The sequence below is a fragment of the Zootoca vivipara genome, chromosome 10 (genome assembly GCF_963506605.1).
Source record: "Zootoca vivipara chromosome 10, rZooViv1.1, whole genome shotgun sequence".
NCBI lineage: Eukaryota > Metazoa > Chordata > Lepidosauria > Squamata > Lacertidae > Zootoca > Zootoca vivipara.
Window position 1 is genome coordinate 28,926,721 of NC_083285.1, and position 24,821 is coordinate 28,951,541.

Genomic DNA, 24,821 nt, shown 5'->3' on the forward strand with positions numbered 1-24,821 from the left:
AGTTAGTTTTAATTTTCAGTTCTTAATGAGATGAGTTAAATCTGTCCTTTGAGTCCATTATTTCTGAAATATTAGGTTCCAAACTTGAAACTTTCACTCTGAAATCCGACCGCATGTCGAGCCGATTCCTATATTTGTTTTTCATGAAACACATGGAAGAAAATGCTTGCTCACACTGATATGTGGTTGCAAATGGAAGGATCTTTTTCATTGCCTTATCTCCAAGTTTCTTGTAGTCCTTGCAGCATACAGCAGAACTACTGCTTCTATCTAATTCTAGTTTTGCGCTAGACTCTGCTCATGCAGGAAGTGGCCAAAACAAAAAATCTGTTATCATACGAAATATATTTAATATTTTTTTTTATTCTAATAGGATCTTGAGGACCCCTCTGGCATAGCTCGCGGACCCCTGGGGGTCCCCGGACCACCTGTTGGGAACCACTACTCTAGGATATTTTCATGCTTTCAACAAATGATAGCTTGACATTTGTTTTTTGCTAACCTAGAAACTACTCAGTATTGATTCAGAGCAGAACTCTGGTGTACAGTTAGCAGAGTAAAAACTTAAACATGTTGCTGGATTCCCAAAATATAGATCAGAGGCAATTATATTCTATCCAGCAGAGCTTTACTGCTACTATAGGCAAATGAGCATAATAGTCACAAATCCAATACACTCAGGATTGGCACTGTCCATAAGAAATCCAGTTGCAGCAGACTTAACTTAGACTTACAATAACTTACAATAAGTCTAAACCTTAAAACTAAAAACAGAACGCCACATCAGATGGAAAGACAGACAGACAGACAGACAGGGTGAGTGAGTGAAACTTCTTACCTCACTATTATAGTTAGCATGTCCTTGACTGAAAGGGACGGTGCTTTTTTTTCTTAAAAAAATGTTTAGGGGTACTCTCATTTTCCTACTCATATTGAAATACTGCCCCTCAATGCGGCCAAACTTAGATTCACAAAATGTTTTGGGGTATGCATCCCCCTGCGTCCCTCCCCAGAAAAAAATGCACTGGAAAGAGATAACAGAACCGGTTTAAAACCAGCTGTACTCAGGTTCTCTGAAGGAATAACCCAAACACCATGAACCTTCTGCTTGTTTCTTTTGCACAGAGAAGCTTCCAGAACCATTTTAAATTAAGTAGAATAGGAAAGATCTCTAAACATCAGATCAATACTTTCTGCACTAAGAAATGCAAACTGACACAACCTCCAGAGTTCACATTTACCAAAAAATGCACTGGGACCTGTAACAAAATGTTCCAGTGTGACTGCTCCTGCTCAGTGTTCCAGCCAGCCAGCCAGCCAGCCACGCCTTCTTTAGGGCACTCCATTCCACACTTACCGGCCCCAAACAAACACTCAGTGTTTTGTGGCTACTGAGCATGCTCGGTACAGTACTTGCTAGGTTGTTTTGGGGCTGTTTCCCAATAGGTTCTCATTAATATTTCTGCCAATGAAAGATCTGCCCAAGTCATGCAGCTTTTAGAGGGTCTCATTTAGAAAGGTCTCTTTCAGCCCCACTGGTTGAAAACCCCTTTCCTGGAAATGCCTGACATTGAACTTGCAGCAAAGCATGGTTGCTAATCCAGTGTTGGTCATACTCAGAGGAGATCTATTGAAGTCAGTGGGCTTCTATCTATTCCATCTGCTTTATGACTTAGTTGGATGTTCGTTCCATACAAAAATGTAATAATAAATAAATTGTTCTGCCATTGAGACTGCTGCACCTGTAAAGAAAGGTTAGGAAGTCAAGTTCCGAAATCAATTGAGGTGCTCATGTTCTGCTCAAGAGTGTTCTCACATATTCTTGGCATTGGGTGAAAAGGGGGCATTGTAATGTGAAACTTGACACATGAACTTGTCACCTGCAGGAGAATTTGGATTATTGTTCACCTGGTAACAAAGTGGTCCTATTCCCAGTAGACCAGCCTTTCACAGGAAGTGCAAGGTGACAGCTCTGAATTGAAAAATGAATGCTGAGTCTTTAAGACTTCAGCTCCATTCATAATCCCCATGATGTCTGTTTCCATATTGTCCAAGACATATGAATACGAAAAACAGACAAACTTGCTTCCTATTGTCCTGCTCATGCATAGCATATTCCTTGTGTGCATGTCTGTGATTCAGTGAACAATAGTGGATGGGCTGGCATGAATAACTCAGGCACATACTGTGCTCTTTTGATGGGAAGTATCAGGAATATAATGGGGAACAGAGCATAGCATTTAAAAATAGGAATACATATTCCAAGTATTGTTTTGCCTGAAAACAGAGGCAGTGGGCTCTCTTTATTTGTACAAAAAATGCAAACTTGCTTTTTCCCTCCTGAAGGAGTTGCTCAAAGCAACTAACAACATGCAAAAGACAAAAATAAAAACACATTGTTCTTTTTTTTTTTTTTAGCGCTGCTTGGCAGTGTCAAATTTGGACCAAAAATACTTTAATGCGAGTCTGCATGGAAAGTTTTTTTAAAAACCACAGTATTCTCCAGCTACCAGTCAAAGATTTACTTTTTGTAAATAAACCTTTTAATACTTATGACAGCCAGATTCATTTTTTAAAGCCCAGTGAGCTGCTTCAGGTTTGGCTAAGAGGTTTGCATGCACCAGTTCTCTGAGTCCAGTGATGCTTTTATACTTCTACTAACTTTGCATTTTAATTACCTTGCAGGGATACATGCCATGAACTTCTGGGGCACGTGCCTCTGCTCGCTGACCCTAAATTTGCCCAGTTTTCCCAAGAGATTGGACTGGCCTCCCTGGGATCTTCTGATGAGGATGTCCAAAAACTTGCAACTGTGAGTCAAGAAGTTTTAAAAGTGTGAGTTTTGCTTGATTCTTAAGAACAGGCTTCCTCAACCTGGGCCCTCCAGATGTTTTTGGCATACAACTCCCACGATCCCTAGCTAGCAGGACCAGGTCAGGGATGATGGGAATTGTAGTCTCAAAACATCTGGAGGGCCAAGGTTGAGGAAGCCTGCTTAAGAATCTGTGAAGTTTACTAAAATGGAGTGTTTCTCAGTGTGATGACAAAACATGCCACCCACTGTCTTTGGCAACACCTAACTAGTCCCTTTCCTCCTCTGACTGGTTTTTGGCTGAGGTATGCATTCTAGCCTCAGTGGCCCAGAAAGACCTGACTGTTGAATGATTGTGTAAAAGTGTCATTATTGTTTCACTGTACCTTTAAGAGTCAGGAAAGATTTAATGACTGGGGCTCTGCAGCTGTGGAGCAGCTCTACAGGTGTTGCTGTGAAGCTGATGATGCAGGGTATATCAGGGGTGTTGTGTGTTGCCTCTGTGCTGGGCGTTTTCCCAGTGTGCTCTTGGTGGGTGGTTTGGTTGTGTGGGTATTTTGTGTAAGCCTAATTTAATTTTTTGTAATTTTTCCTTTCTCCATTAAACCAAGCATTTGTTTAAGCCTTGGTCTCTATGTGTAAGTTCCTCAACCAGTTTCTGCTGATTTTGCTTTTAACCCTAACACTGACATTGATTTTAACACTTTCCCCTCCCTCCCTCCCTCCCTCCTTCCTTCCTTCCTTCCTTCCTTCCTTCCTTCCTTCCTTCCTTCCTTCCTTCCTTCCTTCCTTCCTTCCTTCCTTTGCCTAACATCTCTGAAATACAGAAATGGTTTACACCTGTAGAATATAAAGATTTGGGAGAATAAGGTTTGGACTCATTACACTGTGTTATTTGTCTCAGTGTGATTGTAAAGGATTTTTATTATTATCACTATACCACATGGGGGAGATGGGTGAAAAACGAGCTTCAGTGCTACTTGTGAAACATGGCTTCTTCATTTATTGCATTTCATGGGCAGGAGATGAACTCAGGGCAGTTTCATTTGGCACTGTCCAGAATGAGGAAGGCCTCAGGCACAGTGGCCAGAGGCATAGCTGCCAAGTTTTCACTTTTCTCGCGAGGAAGCCTATTCAGCATAAGGGAAAATCCCTGTAAAAAAGGGATAACTTGGCAGCTATGGCCAGAGGTCACAGGGGACAGGGATATGATGGGTGAAAATGAGAACAGGGTAGCATATTGGGATCGAAACAGCCACTGCTTTGTTTATAACAGATGTCAGTAGGCTTTGGCATAGGCATTGGGTATGTGTCCTGAATAGAGATGGGAAGGCTTGGAAAAAACCCGAAAAAATCCTGAATCAACCCAACCATTTGCTGGTTGATTAATCCTTCAGGGACAATCCTGGATTTAAGGATCACTCTACAATGAGAGTCAATTCTGGGCAATCCTTCCAGGATACCACTTGGGAAATTCTATGCCCCATTAACCCTCATCTGGGTCTTCAGACAGAAACCTTTTCCTGGACCCCTTTGCCAGGGTACCCTGATACTTTGACTAGAGTGATGAGGGGTCTCCTACACACAACCTTTTTCTGGACTAAGGATCCAACCCAATGCCTCTTTTTTTTGCCAACAAGTTGTAACAGTTGCTACTAGGTAAGCAAAAGCTCCAGACAGGCCCAGTTTTGTCTTCCAGAGAATTTCTCTCTGGCCCCAAATAGCCCCATAGCAAGGTCTTAAGCACATCCTGCCTGCCCACCCCAGGTAAAGCCAAAGTTATAGGGAGGAGTGTGTGTGTGTGTGGGGGGGAGACCCTATGCTGACTGCGCTGACCAAGCCATACACTGCTGATTTAAAAGAGATTGTGCAGACCTGGTTGAAGCCAGCCAGCCCACCAGTCAACCAGAACCACCCCACAATTCCCACCACCACAACCAGCACGCAATTGGTTTGACAGGGCTTTGAATCTCACAGGCAGTCCCCAGCCTCCTGTGCAGATATCCAGTGCAATGATGACATCAGGTGGCTGTGCAGGAGAGGAACAATATTGCACCCCAGGTCGCCTGCAACCATGTAATGGGCCACAATCTTTGCATGCATGAGGAATGAGGAAAGGCCTTGCATGTGTGGAGCTCCATGTCTGATCAGAGCTCTATATAAGGAACATCTGAATCAGGAAAGAAGCAGCTCCTTCCTTTAAAACTGGGTTCTTGTTTTTTTTGCAGAGATTCACATAAAGACAAAAGCCCTAGCATGCCTTTAAGTGTTGAATTTATGGCACTGGATGCTAGAAAAATGTTATTTATAAATGGAGTGTTTGGAAAGACTATAAATATTGAAAGAAATCTCCAGTGCTACTTCCCAGGTAGTTTTAGAAAAGGGATTTAAAAACCATGGGAGGAGGAATCATAAATATTTCGAAAGTGTGTAACAATGCAGGAAACAAGTGGATAATGTGCAAGCAGATCAACTAGATTTTTGGATGTGTGAACTTTCTGTTTACACCATGACAAAAATTAGCAGCTTGGATGAACATGCACAACTCCACTCATGCAGATGTTTCATAGTGTTTTCTTCAGTGAGCTGAGAAATAACTAGTGTTTTCTTGCAATGACGAATCTATGTATGTGCCTGGATATCCCCCCCGAGTCATGAGGCGTCAGATAACACCCAGTACAGTCATACCTTGGTTCTCAAATGGAATCCGTTCCAGAAGTACCTTCGACTTCCGAAAACGTTCAAAACCCAAGGCACGGCTTCTGATTGGCTGCAGGAGCTTCCTGGCACTCAACCGGAAGCTGCGGAAGCAGCGTCAGACGTTCCAGTTCTAAAGAAACGTTTGAGTCACAAGGCGTTTGACAACCAAGGTACGACTGTATTTATAATTTTGGGGGAAATGAGTGTCTGCTGTGTACTGCCACAGTTCACAAGATGCTTGTTTAGTGATTGGTATGTTCTATCTTTATCCTTTTTTGGTTGGTCTACACTATTTGGGTAAATGTATCAGTGCCCATTACTTTGGAAATGAAGATGTTAGTATTTGGTGTACAAGCCTTCTGTGGCTTTTTCTATTACAAAACTATCTGCAAATCTGTCCAATTAAGGAATTGCTGTCAGGAACTAATTAGTTTCATTACACTCTTTCAAGTCCCCTCCTCCTGCCCCATCTTTAAAGTAGCTTTGAAACCTCTGTCTTTAAAGTGCTAAAAACTACAGTCCTCTCTTCTCCTTCTCGGTAACATTTATTGTGATATTTTAATCTACTGCTGAGGAATGAAAACCAAACAACTTTTGCTCTTTTGCCACTGAACTGTGTACAGAAATCTGGAGAAATTAATTGCTCCTGAAGCTGGGAGAAATCGAGGGTTTAAAAATTGCTTATAAAGTTCATATTTATTAATATGAATGATTTTGAATGTCATATATCTATATCTATATATAGCCAACCTCAAAGCAGTTTACAAAAGGAATGGAATTATCAGTGAAAAGCAACTTAATTATTTAAGAATTATTAAAACCAACCATAAGCTAACAAACAGATTAAAACACTTGTCAACATTTCACATACCTGGCTAGCTAGGCTTGCCTGAACAAAAATGTTCTTAGCGGGCCCCGAAAAGAGTACAGGGAAGGCATCTGTGGAGAGCTCCAAAGTCCAGGTACTGCCACACTAAAAGATCAATTTCTTACCAATGGAGAACAAGTAGAGTAGAATAGAATAGAATAGAATAGAATAGATCTTTATTGTCATTATCCCCTTGTGGGAACAATGGAATTTCTCGGTTGCTGTATTAACTGTGGCACCTGTAATAGCGCCAGTCCCACAGATCAAAACGGTTGACTAGGCATATATGGCATAAATCAGTCGTGGTCCCTAGTTCTTAAGGGCTTAATATACTAATAACAACACCTTGATGTTCGCCTGGTAGCAAATTGGTAACCAGTGCATGTCTCTGCTAACAAGACAGTCGTACCACATGCAGTCGTACCACAGCATTCTGCACTAACAACAGCTTCCGGGTCAAGCACAAAGGAAGCCCCACTCAGAGTCCATTGCAGCAATCCAACCTTGACCAAAGCAATGCATAGACTACTGTGGCCAAGCTTTTTCGGCCCAGGAATGGCCATAGCTTTTGCCAGTAGCAGCTACTAACAGGGCCGGCTCTAAGGCAAGGCTGGGTGGCGCAATGCACCAGGGCGCTGGGCCGCCAGACGGCGCCGCCAGACAGCCGTGCTGGGAAACGGGGGGTGGGGTGGGCGTGCCGGAGGGATCTTTGCAGCAGGGTGCCGGATACGCTTAAGACGACCCTGGCTACTAAAAGGCTGTTCTAGCCAGTGAAGCTACTTGGGCCTCCTCCAGGGACAGAGCTGGATCCAGAAGCACTTCCAGACTGCTCCTTCAGGGAGAGTGCAGCCCTGTCCAGGGTAGGCAACTGACCAAATTATCCAGCATGGGAGGCACACACCCTCATTGCCTCCATCTTGCCAGGATTCAAGCTCAACTTGTTTTCCCTCATCCATTCTGCCACTGCATCTAAGCACTGGCTTAGGGAACTGCGTGGCTTCTCCCAGTTCAGATGTCATTGAGAAATAGTGTCATCGGCATACTGATGGCGCCTTGCCCCCAAACGCCCCATGACGGCTCCCTGCGATTTCACATAGACAATAAATATATGGATATTAAAGCACATGTATGGATATTACAGGTGAAACTCGGAAAATTAGAATATCGTCGATAAGTGCATTTATTTCAGTAATGCAACTTGTTATTATTTATTTTTCTTTTAATTTCTACACGTGCTTTTTTTGGAGATTCCACAGTAATAAAACAAATAGTTGCAGTAATACAAAAATAAACAAAAATAAACATCGCTATTACATTTCATTAATTACATTCCATTTATAATTGACCCGCCTAATGACAAATAATTACAATTACAACAAATAAAGGCTTGACACATCTTGCTTTGCATGTCATGCATCTATCTATCTCATATAATGGTTTCACCTTTTAAGTTGCATTACTGAAATAAATGCACTTTTTGACAATATTCTAATTTTCCGAGTTTCACCGGTATGTTCTTATTTCATATGGATAGTAAATAACATTGGAGGTAGCATGCCTTGGGGAATATGCATATCTTGGCTGAATTTTGTGCAGCTGTTAACCATTTGGGGACCAGTTTACCTCACCTCATCGGTCCCACTTGACTGGTTCAATTGTTGGAATTGGCACTTTTACAAATGCCACATCACAACCACGCCACATCTGTAAGGACTCTGTTGTGTAGTGTGGCAGCACCTGTACTTTGGGACTCCCAGCCTATTGATAACAATGACTGTATTGCTTTTGGCACTTGCTGAAGACATTCTCGTTTAGACAAGCTTACTCATGTTTAGAAACTTTGTTTTATTTTGTTTCAGTCTATTTTACTGCGGTTTTAAGTGACAGTTGTAAATCATTTTGTGATAATTTTGTTGTTTTATCTTCTTTTTCTTCTTTTTTGTAAACCTCTTTGAGGTTTTCCTACCATCTAGAAGTATGTAAGTTTTATGAAATATCAATCAATCAATCAATCAATCACAACACCACCACCCAAAACATGCCTTTTGCTGCAGAGTGCTTAAAACAGGAAGTGCTCTCTGCTATTCCCCAGTCAGCTGAGAGCACAAGTGGGATTGCAGGGAGAGGAACATTTCACACCTTCCCTCAATTCTGATGGAAATGTCCCCCCTTCTATTAAACTCAACAGCATGGAGTCAATAATCATGGGAATTGCAGGGGAGGGGAGATTTTAGCAGCTGAGAAAGGGTTGCCCAGCAGGGAAAAGAGGACTAGGAGATAGAGTGTGAAGTATTCTGATCCTACTCACTGGCATTTCTGGCTCAGTCTACCTGCTGGCAAATTACCTGCCCCTGGTCTTTCACCCCAGGTGGCAGTAAATGTTCTCATTTACACTAATATGTTTGTTTGTTTGGGTGTGTGTGTGTGGTAATGGCTCTGTATTACAGTGCCTGTTTTGGCTTTTCAGAAGTGGATGTAAACCCTAAATCTATAATGTTTTCAATTCCCTGTTTTGAAGTGGAAGTTTCTGGCCTCTGTAAGCCAGAGTATGCAATTGAGAAATATGTATCAGGGTGTGATCTTTGGCCTGACAATAGTGTGCCCCTTTTCATCTTTAAAGCACAAGAGCATCTGCTTCCTTTCACCAGCAAAAGACCGATAATTCAAGGTTAGGTTGAACAGATATCAACAGTGGATCTGTTTTTTAAAGAACCCACAATTTGCAAGCCAGTTGCAATTTGGGTAGCATAATTGGTATTTGTTGAACAGCCAAGACTGGCAAACCTCCCTATTCTGTAGCAACACAATTTCCTCTGCTATGTAGCCATAGTCTTGATGTCAAAATGCCATCCTCTCAGTAACGACTGCGGCATTTGAATTGGTAGGAGTCCACCACGCACATGGAAACTAGACATCATTTGTAAAGTCTGTGTGAAGTCCTGGAACTTGGGGCTGGGTAGGTGTGATGTATTCATTATGATGAGCATGCCTCAATTTATATTTTTCAGAGTTCCAGGTAGATGAGAGCAGAAAGCAACATCTAAGGCACTGCAACATTTCTCAGATCACAAGTGACTGCAGATGCCAGGTCAAGTGAATCAGAATACTGTGTACTTACTTAGCATTTATATAGCACTTTGTATGCTTAAAATACCTCTCATAACATTGACACCAACCATGTAAGTCTGCCAGTACTGATACCTAGCTATTGAATAAAAGTAGTCCTCCAGATGTTGCTGGAATCTAGCTCCCCCTCATCTTCTCACAGCCAAGGTTTGGGAATTACAGTTATGCAAAAGGAACGGTTTGATCATTTAGTTGTTAAAAGCTCTGGGTGATATTATTTATAGTCTAAAACCACACTTGCACTAATAGAAAGTGGCTTCCACCAATCGCAAAACTGGAGAGATGCGCAGGGGAAGAAGACACCAAAGCGACCCAGAAATTTAGCAGTATTCAGCACGCATTTTCTTGATGTTTTATGGCGATGTTTTCCGAGGGCCCCCTATAATGAGCATTAGCCTGCATGTCAACTTTCAGGCACAAAAATGCAATAGATCTTGATATTTGAGTTAATAAGAGAATAATGTGAGCCTGACAAAGCATTTGCATGCTCATTATGTCTGCTATTTTCAGGGGGAAGCATCATCATCATTAAGAAATTGCCGAATCGGCAATCACAGCCCTCGGTTGAAGTTCAATCGCTCATGCTGTGAATCTGTGATCTGTCGGAGTGCGGCTGTGAAAGGAGGGGAGGGAAAAATAGAAAAGCTCTTAAAATGAGCTTGATGAGTTCTTTAGTCGTCAGGAGCAACTGAAGTAATTAGTTAAGTAACTAAGGTCATACCCCTAGCATTCAGCTCTCGTAGGAACATATTATAGATTTCGCCTTGTTTTCATTTGCTTGTTTTCTATTGTTACATATGGAGTAGATATCAAACTAGCAAGGAAATACGTGTGAGTGAAATAGTCACCCCCATTAACACAATCAAGCTCTCTCTTTTTTAAAAAAAAAGACCAGATGAAAGATTAACTACTGTTCTGCATTAAACTACCAAAAAGTATTGGTTCATAGCCATTCTGAGTTTATAATCACCATGGACGGTATCCAACAAAGTACTTCTGCTAGCACAAGGACTTTGGGGTTATGCAACATAACTTCTCCTTCCTTTCCTCTCCCCAAAGTCCCCAAATCTGCTCTGGAAGGTTGGAGAAAACCCCAGTACAGATTAGCTTAAATAGTCAAAAAGAAACCAGGATAAATTCTTTGAACCAAAGTGTGACTGGCAATTTGTACATGAATATGCGGCATCTCTTAACTGTTTTAAAGGTATGAAATTGATGACCGTACTTAAAAAGGAAGAGGAAACAACGACTTTGCAAAGAGGTGTAACTGGAAGCTTCCCACTCTTGCTTTGAAGGCTGGCATGTGTTTGTTCTCCAGGATTTTGAAAACCTGCACTTTTTGGAATTTTGATTGTTAGGGATAGACATCAGAGCATAGGACGCAGTCACCCGAACCTTCCCACCCCCCCTAAAAAAAAATGCCAGAGGAGACCACAATAATGGACCCAGAGGGGGATTGTCATGAAACAGATATATTGAAGCAGACACTAGTTACTGTACTATCCTTTTTCTTTAAAATTAAGCCAGGCAGGTGCCCTGCATAGCACAATACCTGCTGCCAAGGCCCCAGACATGTCTGCCACCTTAATTTTCCCACAGTGCTAAGAACCTGACCCTGAAGGACTCTGTAGAAATTACGATGGTATGCACACCTGGAGCCTCAGCACTAGACATTTTTATGGTGCAGGGTAGCCACCTGACTCTACCTACCTACCTATTTAAAAGGGACCTCTTCTAGCTTTTCTTTACCAGCTTGGGGGTATAGAGGAGAGGGGTAAGAGTGGAGGGACCAGGCAGTGAGGAAGGAGCATCTAGGATGACCAGTGTGATGGGGTGGGGAGAGAAGGTGGTAGTGGTGAAGCAGCCAGGGTGATGAACAGCAAAGAAAGGATACCCACAGTGAGGAAACAGACTCCCCTTGCCCATAGACCTCTTAAACTGACAGAGTCACTGACTGTTGCTTCTCAAGTTAGAGGGGATATGAGGGAGGTTTGCATTGTGTGGAGAAAGTGATTAGAGAGCTTGTCTGCACTTCCATTTGTCCCGCTGCTTCCCTCTGGGAAAACTTGCTGTTGACCACTGAATGGGAACAAGCGTCAATAGGTTTTTTCTGCAGATATTGACATTTGTTCCCATTCAGCAGCAAAGAACAGGTTTTCCTGGGGGAAGTGGCGGGGCACATGAAAAACTGCCTGGCACCATTCCTATGAAGCAAGGGACAAGCGGAAAACATATTGGACCTGGGCTTTCTAGGCACAGGAGAAGCAAAAGTGTGGATGAGCCCGAGAGAGATGTTCCCTTCTTTATAATACTAGAACTCATGATCATCTAGTGATCACGAAAGACAAAACAAAGTGCTTTTTTTCCACATAGCACATATGTAAGCTATACCATTCTCTCCCCAAGGTATGGTGAGGGCCACCAGCTTGTTGTGGTTTGAAAAAGGATTTGGGGGAAGAGAGAGAGAGAGCCCTGCTGTGCTTGGATCCTGCTTGAAGCTTTCCCATAGGGATTTGGCTGGCTACTGCAAAGGCAGGATGCTGTCTTTGGACTAATCCAGCAAGTAACTTTTTATGCCCCTGTGTTCTTAGAGACAGAATGCTAATACAAGCGTGTGGCTGCTTTTAGTCCATGGGCGGTCTCGTCTGAGTAATAATGTGAATGTTTGAAAACTTATAAAATTGAAACAACAGGTCAGACCAAGGAAATAATTTCCTAATTCCTGTGTAGCAGTATGGCTTCAAACATTCAGGTCTGCAAAGAAAGATTCAAGCAGTTATGGTTCTTTTCAGCCATATGAATCAAAGTTATTTTTCTTCTCGGTGGAAAATAGACTCCTCTTAGTATTCAGTGTTGCTGTATATTATAGGAAATTGTATTAATCACTTTCCACTGTGAACAACCAAATCAAATTTGTGCAACCTGATTCTTTCTCTCTGCTTGATGCTGGGTAGGGTGCTTTTGTTTCTCTGGGTAGCTGAACGAATGAATGAAAATTGGACATAATAACCAGAAAGAAAGCTAACTATTTGTCTAGGGTATGGCTTAATTAATTATTTGATGATGCAGCTTAGAAGGGATGGCATCTTAGCATTAAAGGGCACCAGGGATGGGTAATGGAATATAATCTTCAACATTTTTAAAGGAGGTGTGATAGGATCTCTTTGTAAGAACGGCTTAATGAATTTTTTATAAACCCAGCTGTCCCTGCCTAGAACCAAAGAGGAATTTTGCCATTGTCTTGAGTTCCCTTGGGAGCAAATATTATCTTCATTTACATTTAGTAGCTGCATAATAGTAAACTATACATATATAAATGAATGAATGTAGAACACAACCCTGCCTTCTTTATTGTTCTATTCTCAGAACTTCATGTATATATTTTTAGAGCTGAAAGAAAGCTGCTTTATCATCTTACTCAGCACCACAACATCCTTATTTACTTAAATCAAGGAATACCTTATTAAAGCTATAATGTTTGGTATTTGTAACACTGAAATGATCTAGAACAGGGGCCTTAAATTCGATCTGCTTACAAACATTCAAAGAGAGATACATTGCCGTTGGAAAACAGCTGAGAAAGAATGTCACTCTAGGCTTAGGAGGGGAAAACCTGATTGTATTTTTTTAAAGGCTCTGATATACAACTACTGAAAACTAATGGATAATCATGGCATAGAATTAGAGAATCCTAGCATTGGAAGGAACCCCAAGAGTCGTCTGGTCCAATCCCCTGCAATGTAAGAATCACACATAAAGAATCCCTGACAAATGGTCCCCCACCTCTGTTTAAAAACCCCCAATGAAGGCGATGTAGTCCCTCACTGTCAAACAGCTCTTACTATCAGAAAGTTCTTCCTTACGTTTAGCTGGAATTTATTTTCCTGTAATTTGAATCCATTGGTTCAGGTCCTACCCTCTGGAGCAGCAGAAAACAAGCTTGCCACCATTCATGCAACAGCCCTTCACACATTTGAAGATAACTATCATATCACCTCTCAGTCTTACCTTTTCCAGGTTAATGTGCATTTATTTCCTAACACTTTGCTAATTAAGCAGGCTTAGTTAAACAGATCTGTGGTACTGTATATTTCTGCTAGAAGAGAAGGGGTAATATCTATATATAGCGCCAAAAATGTGACAGCCATTCCTAAATTCAACCATGCTTTGACCAACTGAAGACTTGTTCTCCTGAACCTTAGAAGGGTGTTGGTCATGGATATATTGAACAAGCAGTGTGTATTGTCTGTTTCTGAGCCCAAACATTTGCAGTTTGACCAGATTTAAGCCTTTCATGGCAAACCGAAACACACAGACCCAAGAATGGTTATTTGTGTATCATTAGATCTATGAAATCAATGATATGAGATAAATGTGTGAACATCCAGCACCATGAGTGAAAGCAATCAATTGACAACATTGAGGGCATTTACACATATCCCTAGCTGGCTGAAATGTGAATCACTGGAAGGTTTTCCTCAAAACTAGGGAGGAAGGAGCTCATAGAGCTCTGACTTTGATGCGTAAGTATAGGACTCTTCAGCCTGTCCCTATCCCAACCAGTGCCAGAAGAGGACAAAGAGGAGGCAGAAGATGAAGGGAAGCAGTGCAAAACAGATCAGGGTGTCAGTACCTAGCTTGGGCTGATTTTGGTCGAACTGCAAGATTCTCTTTTTAAAATAAAAATTGGTCAGACAAGAGCAAAGCAATCAGTTGGCATGGGAGTAGATGGTAGATCAGGCCCGGTGGTGAGTGCTGGTGGTTGGGGGAGTGGCCACGGCAAGGGACCCCCAGGGTCATGATGACTAAATGTAACGTATGAAACTCAATTGCAGTTTCTGACCAATGAATGATTTGTTTTCTAAATAAATGTGCCCCTCTGTTTCCCCATGATTGATTCTACCAAGATACCGAATAGATCCTTTTGTCCACAAGATTTACTTGTTTGTTTCTGAGAGTTTACAGTACTCCATTAACTTGCCCAATGTGGTACACACAAACACTCCTTATCCTACTTTCAACGTTGCCTCAACAGGACTTCTTGATACTCAAATGTTGGACTTTGCATTGTCACTAATGAAAATACCGGTCAAATTAATGATCTCCTCTTAACCTCAAAAAACATTTCTGACTGTCTGCTATTCATAATTGAGATGACCACTGATGATAGACCAGGTGCAAACTTTGTCATGAAAACTATATCTTTGCTTTTGCTTTTTATTTCGTTTGTTCAGCTCCTTTATAATATGTTTACAGATTTTGACAGGTAACTCAATGGTGAGTCACCACTCAAATCAGTATTTATGGCTCATTATTTCAGACATACATTTGCTGCTGAAAAACATCCCAGCAGATTTTAAATTCTCTTTGAAAAAAAATGTTTTGTATTAGAGGTGTCAGTATGGCAAATTTTCTTAATAGCGTAATTAGAAGGTGCATTTAAAAAGATCCACCCTCTCTTCTCCTTACAACCCACGAGTTACTCTGTTGATGTATTGTTCAGGTTCAAATGAGGAAACTTGTATCTTGATACAGAAGCCTCCCACTTTTTATAGCCAATCGCAAACAGACCCTTCCCCAGCCCAAAATCTCTTACCCAACTGAGAAAAGCTGTCCACTGGCAATCACACTCATCCCAGAACAGCAGCCACCAATCATGGCAGCAACAGCCAACCAACAGCAGTGTTTGCTGCAGAAGCCAATCACCAACCCAATTAGAGAAGCAGCAGCCAATCCAAAGCAGCCCTTCTAGCAGCGAACAATTGTCCTGCTTGCAGCTGCAGCCAATCACCCATCCACCCCATTCACTATCCTTGTATAAGACGAGGAATGTTTTTAACATTAATTTAGAGTAAAAAAAAACCTTGTCTTATACACGGAAAAGTATGGTATATGGTTCACCATCTTTCAGAGCAAAGCCCTCCCCAGGCTGTGTAAAACATATAGCAGGAGTATGCATATAACAGGAACAACATACTTCCAGATGATTTACAATGCAGTACAATTCACTTGCAGTGCTTCCAATCCAGATAAAATATCTTCCATTTATCCATCCATTCTGCTGCGTCTATCCACAAAGCTGTTGCCAGCACTTATCCTTTGTCCATTCAGAGCTCACCTCCCTCCTTGAATTGTCAGATACCTTACTTAGTCCATGAAATTTTCTTTGAACGATGGGAAAAAAAATATTCCTGAAGAATAATGTCTCGACCATGATACAATGTATATTAGAAACGTAATTGTTTAAACAAAGTGAAACCATTTCAATTAACCTGCAATTAATTAAAACAGGGTCAGAGGAATGTTACCATTATAAACACACACCCTGATACTTGCAACTTTGTTGGACAGTGTCCTAGAACTTACCATTAAAATTTATACCCCACCAATTTAATTAAAATGAGCAATTGCTATATTGTTTTTATTGGTGGCATCATGTTTTTTTATGTGCATGTATTTGTCATAGCTGCCAAGTTATCCCTTTTTTTAAGGGATTTTCCCTTATGCTGAATAGGCTTCCTCGCGAGAAAAGGGAAAACTTGGCAGCTATGGTATTTGTAGAACCAGGGCTATAAGATACAGTTCAAACAACTGACAAGGTGGTTTTTCCTTGTTAGCAGCTAAATTAGGTCTCATGAGATCACCCAAATGAACTCACTATTCATGACCCGGTGTCAGGTGGTACATTCAGCAGATTCTGAAATCCTCTTGACATTGTTCCCCTGGGCGTAACTTCCTAAGCAGCAACATGAACATGGCTATTATGTTTTGTGTATACTATCACAATGGCTGTGAAGGCAAGATTCCACACATTAACGCCTTGTTTTTCTTTTGGGTTTTATATGCAAAGCTCTAGTTATGTCTGAGCACACCTGCTTCCTAACTGTGACACTTAAACTTCTAGGTGGTACGAATTTCATTGCAGAATCTGAAGGCCCATGAAAATTTACCTTTTTTATTTCTTGTATGCGCCTTCCTTCATTTTATAACCTGCCCACATGCCTGTTGCATGGGGGCATATTGATACCTGTGTTAGTCCAGAAGGGATTAACAAAATATAGTTAATTGCCCTATTGACAAATTTAAAAAGCTTAATCTTAACATGGTGTTGCATCTCGATAATGCTCACGTTGCATGAGATGCATCTCAATAATGCTCACGTTGCATGCAGCATCTAGCTTTGTCCTTGTAGCAAGAGACTAAAACAGTGACCCCCCCCCCGAATATTCTCACACGTTGGTCCTTGTCAATGGTAGTTGCTGAGTAGGGCAGGGATACATATAACACTTGATGACAATGTGTCCCATGGTGACATCTTATATGTTATATTTCCATATTGATGCCAGCTAGAGTGGGTAATAGAACCACACACAAAAAATGACATAGCTGATTATATATTTAATACAAAATGAGGCACAATTCTGGCTCCTAATGTATTCATTTCGGTTTATTTTGTGTGGGGTATTGTTGTTGTTCTCGAAAAGAAATGATGGGGCAGCTTGTATTTTTCACAACCGAGAGAGCACAACAAAGCCCTCCAAACATAGGTGCCAAGTTCTGGATTGAAAAATCCGGGATCAGCAGCGCCTCGACACCGGAAGTCGCTTCTAGGCACTTCCGGACATGCGTAGAAGTGACTTCTGATGCCGCTGTGCCCATTTCCAAAATGTCCACGGCACCAGAAATCGCTTCTACGCATGTCCAGAAGTGCCTAGAAGCGACTTCCGGTGCCGGCGCGGCACCAGAAGAACATGGCCACCGGCAGGAGCTCCGTAATCCAAGGGAATACGGGGTATTTTGCCATTCGGAACACCTGTGGGAAACGGTAAGAAAATACGGGTCTATCGCAAACAGGCACCGGTCAACAACAAATCCATTTATTGTGAGGACCATGCCTGTACACAAATATCAACACAACAATAATTAAAAATGTTAAAATTCATTACATACTGTCCCAACAAAACCTTCATCCCACAAAACAGAAAGAGAAGGAAAACAAGCAACGAGTTAAACAGATGATGAAGGGGTCTTTATCATCCATAAATCTTTCCCTGGCTTTCATGGCCTTCATCACAAAGACCGCTACCATGTGGGTAATTCGTGGTTAGCATCAACTAACAAAAATTTTACTCTTATCTTCAGGATTGATTATAGAGTTGGGTTTAATTTGCAGCATCACGTCTCTAAAGCCCGAGTAAATGGGGCAATAGAGGAGGTAATGTATAAGATCCTCTTTAATTTTCATGAAGCAAGGGCATAAACGGTGTTCTGCTGGGATTTTTGTGAATCTACCGGTCAGGTATGCGGTTGGCAGTGTTTGAAACCGTGCCATAGTGAAAGCTCTCCGAGGGGTGGGATCAGTGATATCCACTAGGTAGTTGGCACAGATTTTGACTGCTTTTACTCGGGGAAACCAGTAGGAAAACCCAGAATTTTTTATCTTCATGGTGTCTAAAAAGGCCTCTTTTTCAAAGATCCCGGGGAAAACGGGGTACTTGGCAGCTATGCCTCCAAAGTCAGCTGAATGATTCGTACCCCTGCCCTGCAAAAGGGAAGTGATGTTTCAATAATTTTATGGAAAGCAGAATCCCCCAGTGAAGGGTGTGGGAGGACAAGGATGGTGCATGTTTACCCTGCTTTTATTTTGTAGCTTGGCATTCAGAGGATCCCTTCTTTAGGAGCCCTGGAAAGAATGTCAAAAGGCTGATTCTGCTTCCCTTGAGATAAGTGTGAACTATTTTTGACAGCCAAAACTAGAGCAACAGCTTGAAAAAGCAACGACTTAAGCTACTCAAGAGAACTTTGAATATAAATGAATGTGACACACTTTTTAATGTCAATTGGAAGGGGAGTTGTTTTCACAGCATATTGTTCTTGCTTTAGAATGCCAGGATAAATTAATGACATTAGATTCCAAATCTTTGAACCTGGCGGAGATAAAGAAACACATGGTTAGGGAATGAAAACAGGACTTACTAAAGCTTTCAAATATCTGCACTGGGGTGGTCTGGCCCAGGAAAGCCAGATACATCGTTTTGCGACTGGATTCCCCTCCCACCACCCATCAAATGTTGAGTGGCTTGAGTGAGGAGGAAATGTGTGTGTAACTCTCATTCTCTTGCCAGGCATTATCTACTCAAAAGCACCTGTCACCTGCTATTCTCTCTAGGTTGTTTTTTTAAAAAATGTTTTCTCCTGCACCCGCAGTGGGGCACTTTTGAGCCGACACGGAAATGCTTAAACACCCCCCCTTCCTTCTCAGCTGTCACTTCCACTACAAGTTTTCCGCTAAACCCCAAACTACTTATAGTTGTTTTGCCTTAAAAAGGAAAAGCATTGGAAAAACAAACAAACAAACAAACAAACAAAAAACCCACACACCAGTCACTAGATGTAATGTGCTGGCCCTCAGAAGTGGCTATTACTAGATTATACTGAGAAAAGGATACTTGCGCTTCAGACCTTATACAGATTTAAAGAATGTGGGGGCAGAGGAAGCTTAAATAGCCTGTCACCACTTCTCCCCATTGGGCGAAATCGTCCTCACATTCTCCTCTAGGGAGATACCACCTCTCCTCTTCTTCCAGGGGAGGAGGGGTGTGGCAACTTTGTCCCTCAAAATGGTGGGAACGGCATTATACTGAGAGAGCAGGTCCAGGGCCGGCACTACGGCCAGGCTGGGTGGCACAGGGCACCACGGCGCCGGCCCGCCAGGAGGGCGCCGCAAGCTGTGCCCGCCGCGCAGCTGCGCCCACGGCAACCGCGCTGTGCCTGCCCGCCCGCCGCGCAGCAGCATCTGTGGCAGCCGCACTGCGCCCGCCCGCCCACCGTGCTGGGAAACGGGGCGGGGGGGGCGGAGGGATCCGTTGCTCTACGGCGCCAGGGGCGCTTACGACGGCCCTGAGCAGGTCCAGCTAACTCCTGGGTTTCAGTCAGACAAGGGACATTCCCAGCTCTACCTGGAGATGCCAGGGGTTGAACCTGGGGATTTTGGCATACAAAACAGATGCCCCACCACTGAGCTACAACCCTTCTCTTTTTGTAAAAAAAAAAAAAACCCAAGTCACTGGGCTGGTTTAAACGGCATGCTCAAAGTCATTAAGGTTGAGGGAAATGACTGGCCATGTTGAATGGAGAGTTGTATGCACTGCATTGGAATTTTGCATCCTTTCATAGGCTGAGTGATCTTGATCTTGTAATAAGGAACATTATTGACATTACACAGGGTTTGTTTGTTTGTTAAAAGCAGGTTGTACCAAGGGGCAGGCAGAGGATTGATCGGGCTTTACTGGAAGATCTCTGGCAGATTTGCAGTACATCCATGAGGGTTTCTGACACTGAATTGTATAAGCATGACAACAACAAAATGGCTTTTCACCACCTAAATTAAGTTGCTGAAAGGAAGAAAGCTAGAGAAGTGTGGACTTCTGTGTGAAGGAGCTGTGCACTCAGTTCAGTTCTGGTACTGGAAACAAATTCATAATGTGCTCAGACGCACCCTGTTATTTAATTTCAAGTAGAGTTTGTGGTTTGTTTCTTTAAGAGATATGTCTCTAGTATGTAATAGAAACTCCTCTCTCCTCTCTGGCTGCGGCTCCCTCCATAGCTGAGTGGGAATTCATTGGAACTTTAGCTTTACCTATGTAGCAAGTCCTAACTGCTATGCTGTTCTGTTGTTCATAAAGAAATGCTGCTGAACTTCTCCAGGTTCCTAGCATTAGGGCAGACTCATTGCAAGATTTCTTCACACGGTGAGTACCTTCTCCCAAAGCCATGTGATACTACACACTTGGGAATCAGCCTCCAAATTATATAATATATATATTGATTGTTTAGAAATTGCAGAAGCTATCCCAAACAGGCACCGGTCATTCCTAACAGAAGTTGCACTGGAAGATTGCCTGAGAAATGATGTTAGGCATTAGACTGCATTTTTTTAGCTGAGGCACTACAGATACTTGTGTGCAGCAATAGCTAATGCCGATATATAAGTTTTAGCTACCTGGAGCTAATTCTGCTGAAGAAGCAGAATGGAAACTCTAAAGTCTCTTCCTTTTCCTATTATTTTACCAAGTCTTATCAAACTTATCAAAATAAGTTTGAAAGATCACCCTCTCCCACTTCTGCTACAATACAAAAAAGAAAACAAAAACAACTCACTCCATTTCTACCAAATACAAAGTCCATTGACAGTGTGTATCTTTCCCCGTTATTCATTTTTAAATATGGTTCATTTCATACCAGAGTCCCTTCGCTCTTCTGTGACACTGCTTTTCTGAAGTTAGTTGGAAGCACATTTAAAGCAGAGGTTCCACAGGAAACTTTGAATTAATGGAGGCTGGGATCCAACAGCCATGCTTGAGGGTGAGGCTGGGTTCAAAAGATGCATGGCCATTTTCTTATGCTTTCTTCACTGAGCCGCCTTCCAAGGCTGGGCTCAGTCCAGCCTTGCAAAGCGGCTCAAGATTGGTGTTGCTCTAGTGGCATTGGTGGTTGAGGGCTGGGCTGGCACATGGCAGACTCCTTTTCCCCTCCACAACCCGTGCCCTGCCTCCCCGGTGCACAAGCACCCAAGGCAGCATGAGAACATGCACCACGTCACTGCCAAACACTCCATGAGAATGTGGCCTGTGAGTTGATTGTATGTCCTAGTTGCGTCAACAGAATTTTTATGTCCTTTTAATGACATTTTTTGTGACAATTTTATGAGCCAGTGTGGTGTAGTGGTTAAGAGCGGTAGTCTTGTAATCTGGTGAACCAGGTTCGCGTCTCCGTTCCTCCAAATGCAGCTGCTGGGTGACGTTGGGCTAGTCACACTTCTCTGAAGTCTCTCAGCCTCACTCACCTCACAGAGTGTTTGTTGTGGGGGAGGAAGGGAAAGGAGAATGTTAGCTGGTTTAGACTCCTTTGGGTAGTGATAAAGTGGGATATCAAATCCAAACTCCCCCCCTCCTCTTCTTCTTCTTCTTCTGGACAATTTTTATTCCGCTCATGTTACAGTTTCCAGTGTTTATCTTTTATTTTTTCTTTGTTTATTATTTTCTTTCACAAATTTTAATTACTTTTGCCTAATGAGAGTTTGGAAAGTTCTGCTGAGAGTTGCACATGGCTCTAAAATAGATTATAGATGAAAAAGATATGTACATAGAAAAATCCGCATGCTTCAATGTCAGTGTGAAAAGTAATCATTCTGGCTTTGCTTATATAAGAATGTAAGAAGACATACCAGCTGACATTTCTCCAATGAAAATGTGAACGTCTCATTCCATAATGATAATTTTACTACAGTCGTACCTCGGGTTACGACCACCTCGGGTTGCGAACAATTCGGGTTACGAACTCCGCAAACACGGAAGTATTTTTCGCCGCACGTACGTTCCGCCGCACGTACGTTCCGGAAATAGCGCTTTGCGCATGCGCAAAATGGCGCTTCGGGTTACAAACTGTGACCCGGAATGGACCGTGTTCGTAACCCGAGGTACCACTGTATTTATACCTCACACATCTTACTGGGTAACCCCAGCCATTCTGGGCAGCTTCCAACATACATAAAAACACAATTAAACATTAAAAAACTTCCCTATATAGGATTGCCTTCAGATGGCCCGGGGATTGGATAACTCCATACCCTCCAACATTTCTCCAATGAAAATAGGGACATACTAAGGAAAAGTGGGACATTCCAGGAGCAAATCAGAAACTGGGATGCTTCTCTAAATAAGGGATGTCCCTGGAAAATAGGGACACTTGAAGGGTCTGAGAAGAAGCTGCTGGAGCAGGCCTGTGGCCTATTTGGTTCAGCATCCTGTTCTCACAGTAGACAACAGAACACCTGTATTATAAAATACAAGAAAGCAACGCCACACTTGCTCAGTGTTCTCTCTCTCTCTCTCTCTCTCTCTCTCTCTCTCTCTGTGTGTGTGTGTGTGTTTTAGCAAATGAACTCTTCCAAAGTGTGTGTTGGCAAAAGCCCTAAGTGCAAAGCTGAGGGAGAATGGAGAGAAATGCAGTGCTGTTACAAAAAGAGTTGTGTTTGGGGAATCACAAAAGAAGCCTAAACACCTTTTACACTAGTAATTTGCAGGAAATGGTTGAACAAAAGAATGTTATGAAAACATGCTCTATTTCATTTGTTTTATTTAGAAACCAAGTTTGTGTTTTAAGTGATTTTATTTAAAAGTGAATTTTGTCAAGTTCTGATTCCAGTGGTACCTTGGTTTGTGAACTTAATCCGTTCCGGAAGTCCATTCTTAAACCAAAGCATTCTTAAACCAAGGTGTGCTTTCCCATAGCAGCGGGGGACTCAGTTTACAAATGGAACACACTCAACAGGAAGCGAAACATGTTCTGCTTCCAAGGCAAAGTTCACAAACCAAAACACCTACTTCCGGGTTTGCAGTGTTCTTAATCCAAGTTGTTCATAAACTAAACTGTTCTTAAAGCAAGGTACCACTGTAGTTCACTCTGTTATATACTCCTGGATGTATATGAGATACAGAGTGAGTGAGTAAGAGACAGGCAGAGAGAGAGAGGGAGTGAGAGAGAGAGACTGGACACATTTTTCAGATTTAAATATTTCACAACCTATGGCATATTGATTAGTTTCCTCCACAATATGATATTATGGAAATTTTCTCTTAATGATTATGCAAACCACCAAAATATTCATAATTAATTTAACACTTTCAGATTTTTTCTGCAATCCACATGCCTTTCAATATGCAAATACTGCAGGCATTTAAGATTCTAATCTGAAAAGCAATGATTAAACCACTGCCACATGCATTCCTGCTAGCCATGTTAGGTAAAATTGAAGACTGCATCTAATGTTATGTTGAAAATACATGGTTGTACTCTTGGGAGAGGCAGTCATATTTATGACAATGTAATGTCTGACTGATAATAGATTGTAGATAATAGTAGAGTAGATTGCAGAGTAACTCTGGAGGTCTTGTGTGTCCTCTCCAAAAGAAGTGTGCATTATTGTTCAAGTATGACATTGCCACAGACATTTAGGAATATGAGACACTTGAGAATAATCTTTTGTAAGTAATGTTTAAAGGCACTGGTAAATGTATTGGAAGCAAGTAAACATTAGAAAACTACTGTGGCTGATTTTCAAAAAGTAGCAGTAGCATACTACTCAAAAGGTTTTTTTTTATAGCACTCCTACATATTTTCAGCCTTAGTTTGTCAATGTAGACGGCCACTTAAGCTCAAACAATGTGTATTTCATGAACTATTTCATCCATGGCTCTGCAAAATGTCATGAGATTCTGGACAATTTATATCCGTTTTGCTACTATATTAATTTGGGGAAAGGTTTCCTTTATGTTAAGATGGTAAATTCCAGTCACAAAGATGTGTGCATTATAATATTTTGTAAACAGTTAATTAGTTATTGCAGCCAACAGATCTTTGGACCATGTCTTGGCACTATTAATACCATAGGTATCAACATTATATTTATTGTAATTTGGAACTGATGTAGAATAAATTGTATAGAAGAGATAAGCAAAGTTTGAAAGGAATGTTGCTTGCAGGAAACAGCATCTCCGTTTGGCTATTTAGCTGCAGTTGCATTGGGACTGGCCTAAGCAACACCTCCACTCAATGATAACAGAATTAACTTGTGAGTTATAAACTGAATGATCTTTCTTGTTGCAGTTCCCACAGTATCCAGTTGCTTTGATCCACTGGAGAGATCTGTCAGTGGAACAGGGTTCAAGAAGACCTTTAATGAGTGAGCCTCCTTCCTACACTATGCCCACCTGCTCTGGAGGTGATGGGGGAAGGAGTTGCTAAAGTTTCCCTCACTCCTCCTTTCACTAACAGAAGGCTCTGCTGGATCGAAGAGCTTTCCATTAGAGGGTGGGACACCAATTGGATAACCCCACAAATCTTAACTACATCTGAACGTATATGTTTCTATTTGCTTTATTGCATACTATTGATTTTTTTTTATTCTGCCACAAATTTATGTTTGCTTATACATGTATTTTACATGCTTTATCTTATGACATATGGTCAAGACAGTGAAACTTCTTTTCTCTCAGTAGTGCCAGTTATTTCTAGCCTCAGCTACAACTTTAACCCACCCCAAAAAAACCCTCCTGTGGAGACCAGGTGGAGAATTGCAATTATTGACGCACCATGGCTGCTGTACTGGTGCCAACCCATTACTTCAGCAATGAATGTACATGAAGAGTGTTTCTAACCCTCTCTTGTGCTGTGTGCTGCTAGTTTCCTAGCTTCCTGCAGCCAATTGGAAGCTGAGCCTTGGTTTCCGAACACATATGTGTTCCCTCCCATCCT

The 24,821-nt window shown here is 41.9% G+C and overlaps 1 protein-coding gene across 1 annotated transcript in view; it reads left to right on the forward strand.

Annotated features, from left to right (window-relative positions):
• The window catches only part of TPH2 (tryptophan hydroxylase 2), a 66,729-nt gene that overhangs the window by 30,698 nt on the left and 11,210 nt on the right, over positions 1–24,821 (forward strand). Inside the window, exon 8 of the mRNA XM_060279669.1 lies at positions 2,686–2,812. Coding sequence (XP_060135652.1) covers positions 2,686–2,812 — 127 coding nt within the window. The remainder of the gene's footprint in view (positions 1–2,685; positions 2,813–24,821) is intronic.